Below are 5058 nucleotides of genomic sequence, written 5' to 3' on the forward strand. Positions count from 1 at the left end.
TGGTTTAGTTTTTGATATGCACCCAAAGAAATTTCAAAACCTTAAAAATCATAAACGCGCGCGCACACAACCCGTTTACCTCACATGACCCTTAAAATCTCATGTTTTCTACCCCCAAAATCCCTAATAACCCCTACCCGTTTAACCCATCTTAAACTGATTAAATAACCAAATGTCTAAATATCATGACCAAATCCCACATGCATACTGACTTAAATAATAGTCTACCTTTACATTCCTTTACATCAAGATGTTACATTTAGACTTTCGACTTTTTGTGGAAATTATTCCCCATCCTTTGCAACCAACTCCACATAATATAAAATCCCTTACATAAATATAGATCCATCAATTCTCGACATGCATACTTTCATATCCAAACAATAATCACTTTCACTATACACATTCCATCTGTTTATGAACCATACCACTTGATCATAGACACAAATGTTTCTATTCAACCGCAGGTTCGTCTTTTTCTAATGCTCAATTGTTTATATATGTTATTTTGTAAGTGTGTATTATGAGTAATGGATTTATGTTTCTCGATAAAAAAATGCCATGATCAACTAGAAAATAATTTCCTATTAGTTTCTTATTTTTATTACAAAATGTATCTCATATGATGTACATATGATAAATAATAATTTTTTCATTTAAGCGTAAACAATTGGACAAGTGTTATTTAATACTTATTATAACTTAATGGAATATGTTATATATTTGTTTTGTTATATTGAATCATGTAAAACTTTTACATTTCATTTTATGTCAGATCATTTTAAATTCCTATTTAACTTATCTGTTATACTTTTTATCAAACATAATTTTTTATAATCAACTGGTTTATAAGCTAACTACTTTTTTGGTTCCATGCCAAACATAGTCTAAGGCATTGGTTTGGGAAAACTTTAAACTCTAAAATAAAAATAAAGTATGCTAGCATTTTTATTATAAAAAGTAATATAATCTATGATTTCTTACAACAACAAAAATAAAAATAGAAGTTTAGGTCCAGTTTAAGGAAGAAAGCTGATATGGCAAAGTAGAATCACCAATTGAACCAAGTACTGTATTTGGATGGAATCCACCAATCCCTTGTTGAACTGGATTCATCAAAGATATGAAGGAACCATTTCCATCCATCATTCCATTCATGTCATCATCGGAATGAAACCTTTTCTCGGAGGACTCAAGATTCCAATAGTGAGTAGTTGGGAATGAGCGTTTCCCATTATTCAAAATCAGCGAAGAAACCCCCGATTTCATTGAAGAACTTGTAGAATCAAATTTGGATATAGAGTTGCTTTGTCGAATTCTTGATCCATCTTCATTAATGTTAAAGATTTCAAAATACGTTTCTTGATTGTTTTCTGTTAGACCGCTGGAGTTTGTAGTCTTTGAAGCAATAATGTTTTCCATATAATCGTTATCTGAATCTCTTTCCGCCAGTCTACTTGCATTGTTCTTCTTATATATACGACATAAAACCCATTCATCAAGCTACATTTATACACAAAAAAAGGACATTAATGAAGTAGAAAAGAAAATGAATCTTGACCCTTTTTTATAACGTTATATTAGTTTAGTTCATTTTTTTTTATTTAAATTATATCGTATAAGAAGATATGATGATAAATTATGGGCCCTTAATTAACGATAAGTTTGGAATGTAGAAATGTAAGTAGGAGAAAATTTGGTTTCTAGCCTTAAAATAGCAATAAGCGCCACAATTGGACTTTTTAAAGTCAAACTTGATAAAAGAATTAAAAATATATTCCTTGAATTTCACAACATATATATATAATATCAAAAAAAAACATTCTAAAAATTTATAATTAACGAATGCAATAGAAAATTGGAAATGCCTAAAGCAATTAATCGAATAAGTATTTATTTATGCTATAAAACTTCATGGTATTGAACTATAGTTTATTCCGTTTATATATCCAATTTTTAAAACAAAAAACCTATAGGCCCTAAAATTTTGGTTTTCTAAAACAAACTAAAAACCAGACTGTCGATTTTTCAAATAGTCATATGCAAGTGAGTTCTTGAAAAAAAAAAGAAGTTTAAAAAGCTATTTTTCAATGGTCAAACATTCTTTTTAACTTATAAGGGTGAAAAAAAGATGATATTTCAATAAATTCTTTTGAAATTAATCCCAAACACCAACGCTTACCCGTAAAGAGCCCTTTTTGTTTGATAAATTGATGATGGGAGACTTGAAAGAAGCATGATCAACAAGTCGATATTCATGCATGATCCAATTGGTTTTAATCCCTTTCGGGGGCTTTCCACCATAGAAAACCAGAGCCTTTTTAACTCCAACCTTTTGATCTCCTCTTGAAGACAAGATTGGCTTATCAGTTCCAGTAGCTTTCCAATACCCTGAAGTTGCTGCACGATTAGGTCTCATTCCATTAGGGTATTTTCTATCTCTTGGACTGAAAAAATACCATTCTTGATCACCAAACGTAGCTTTACCTAACATATATATATATATATAAAAACAAGATTATTCATACAAAATCTAAACTTGATCAATGATCAAAGTACTAAGTCGAAAGATGATTACTTGGTAGCTCCCATGGATCAAACTTGTAAAGATCAACTTCTGCTATGATTGCAACAGGCAAAGGGATTGATGAAGCTTTCTTCTTTAAGTAATGAACTACTAGTTCTTCGTCTGTTGGGTGAAACCGAAAGCCCGGGGGGAGATTTGGGTATTGTGAACATGTGGATGAATCGGTGCTTTCCATCTAAAGCTCAAGATTTTCCCCTAATCTTTTAGGGTTTTTGGTGTTATGTGAGATTTGTATCATGAGTGAAGAAATGAGACGTTTGTTGAAAACCCTAAACGACGCAGGAGTATTTATGTGTGGGGTACCATTTGTGATCTGACACGTGTAAAGGAGTAGGGTTGTTGTGGGTCCCATTTCATGAATTTAAGGTGTGAAGTTTTTGATGTCATGCTTTTCGTGTGTTAACAAACAATTTCCCTTTAAAACACCTTTAATCCTACATAAATACATGTTATCTGTTATGCATAGGTGTAAGCGTAAACTATCTAATAAAAATGACAAAACTAAATCAAAATTTGGCTTATTTCGCTTTTATTTCGAGCCAATTTGATTATGTTTTACGTTTTAAAGTATTACAAATCGAGTAGTTTGGCGTGCTTCATGCTTTCTGATGTTGAACAAAGCCAAACTTGTCGTTTTCAATAGGATGACAACATTTTGTCAAGGCTATAGTTTAATTATATGATATCTACAATGTGAAGAAAGTTTTTTTTTTTTTTTTGAAATAAATGATTTATAATGGAAAATGATTTATTTTAGCTAATCCACTGTATAATTTATTTTGTATTTGAAAAATTAGGCATATTTACCTTCAAAGGAATCCATTATTATATTTTATTTCCAGTTGGTTGATGAAATTGTAAATGAAAAACAACATCGGGACATTATTGTATTTAATACTTTTCATTATCATTAGGATTATAAACGAACTGAAGGTTTATCAAGATGTTGAGCGAGAAGTTTATTTATGTTTGCTTATTTAATAAATAAACAAACATGAACAAAAATTCTCGTTCGTTTTGTTAAACGAACGAACATGAACAATAGTCTCATTTGTTCATTTATGCTCGTGAATGTTCAATTATATTGTTCGTTTAAGTTTATTTATGTTCATATATGTTCAATTGTTTTTTAATGTCACACCCCGACTAGCGGCAAAAACGTTGGGTTGTGCGACGTCATCATGGATCACAGATATTAATTACATTGAACAATGCAAAGAAAATGTAACGTAAATAAATATCATTTCCATTACTGAATAAAATATATTACTTATTGTATGAAGTTTTAGAATACTAAAAATTAAAGTATAAGCAATGTCTTAACATATAGACATAAAATATACGATAACAATAAAGTGATACGCCAGCGAATCAATGATTGTTCCCCAAAAAATGTTACACGTCTGTCTTATATATAGTTCTTTGAATACATGTTATTTTAAAAACGTCAACATAAAGTTGGTGAGTTCACAAGTTTGTATATTTGCATCAAAGGGTTAATTACCTAGAAAGATAACGAACTTTGGTCTTTGTCCACATTAAGGTAACCATGTTTTTTTCGTTCACATTTGACCATTAAACTTGTTTGACATGTTCAAAATAGGGTAATATGACTGGTAATTACGGTAATATTACTTTATTATGAACAGGTCACACAAGTTTATTGGTCAAATATATATAAAAAAACATAGTTACCTAAATATGGACAAAAACCAAAGTTTTTTTACCCGTTTTAGTAATATTGGACAAGAACCATCTCAGGGACTGTGCCCTGGGATCAGGCTCCGACAGTCAATGAACAATTAGGTTTGGCTTGGTCTAACCCAGTTCAGTCCCGACTAGGGATGAGCAACGGGCCAAACCCGGACCAGACCGGCCCAAAGACCGAAAACCCGAAGCCCGAAAATCGTGAATTTTCTTACCCGAAAACCGGACCGTTTTTGGATGTACGGGTTCGGGTTCTGTCCGGTCCGGTCCGGTCTCGGGTACTAAACCGGGTTTCGGGTTTTGGACCGAACTAGGCTTTGAAATTGGTACAATGCGGGACTTTACTTAAATCACGTGCAAATGTGGTGTCTACAAAAAAATACAAACCTTATTAACATTTGGAACAAATAAAAATTACACTATTTAGCACAAAAACTACACTTTTTATAAAAAAAATGCATGTTTTAACAAAAAAGAAACAACATCGTTAATAAAAAAAAAAACTGCATTTTAACAGCTTTTTTGTGTAAAAAACAACAAAAAAACATCATTATTTATAAAAAAACTGCATGTTTTTATAAAAAAATTTGCATGTTTTTATAAAAAAAAATTTGCATGTTTGAACAAAAAATAGCATGCTAGATACATATTTTCTTGTAAAGTGATAGGAACAAACGTTGATCAAGATCTATAAATAATGTTACAATAAAAACATCAAGTTTTATACATAATGTTATATATAACATTAACTAATAATTCAATAT

General features: G+C 30.8%; 1 protein-coding gene across 1 annotated transcript; it reads right to left on the bottom strand.

Moving 5' to 3' along the window:
• Positions 1–924: 924 nt before the first annotated feature.
• LOC145063157 (NAC transcription factor 56-like) lies at positions 925–2911 on the bottom strand. Its single transcript, XM_079010745.1, has 3 exons — positions 2579–2911; positions 2183–2487; positions 925–1503 (listed from the first exon to the last, which is right to left on the bottom strand). The coding sequence occupies exons 1-3, from the start codon at positions 2760–2762 to the stop codon at positions 1009–1011; spliced, it is 984 nt and encodes a 327-aa protein (XP_078866871.1). The 5' UTR covers positions 2763–2911; the 3' UTR covers positions 925–1008.
• Positions 2912–5058: the final 2147 nt, after the last annotated feature.

This window comes from Lactuca serriola, chromosome 7 (assembly GCF_051521515.1).
Source record: "Lactuca serriola cultivar US96UC23 chromosome 7, Lser_US96UC23_V15, whole genome shotgun sequence".
Lineage (NCBI taxonomy): Eukaryota > Viridiplantae > Streptophyta > Magnoliopsida > Asterales > Asteraceae > Lactuca > Lactuca serriola.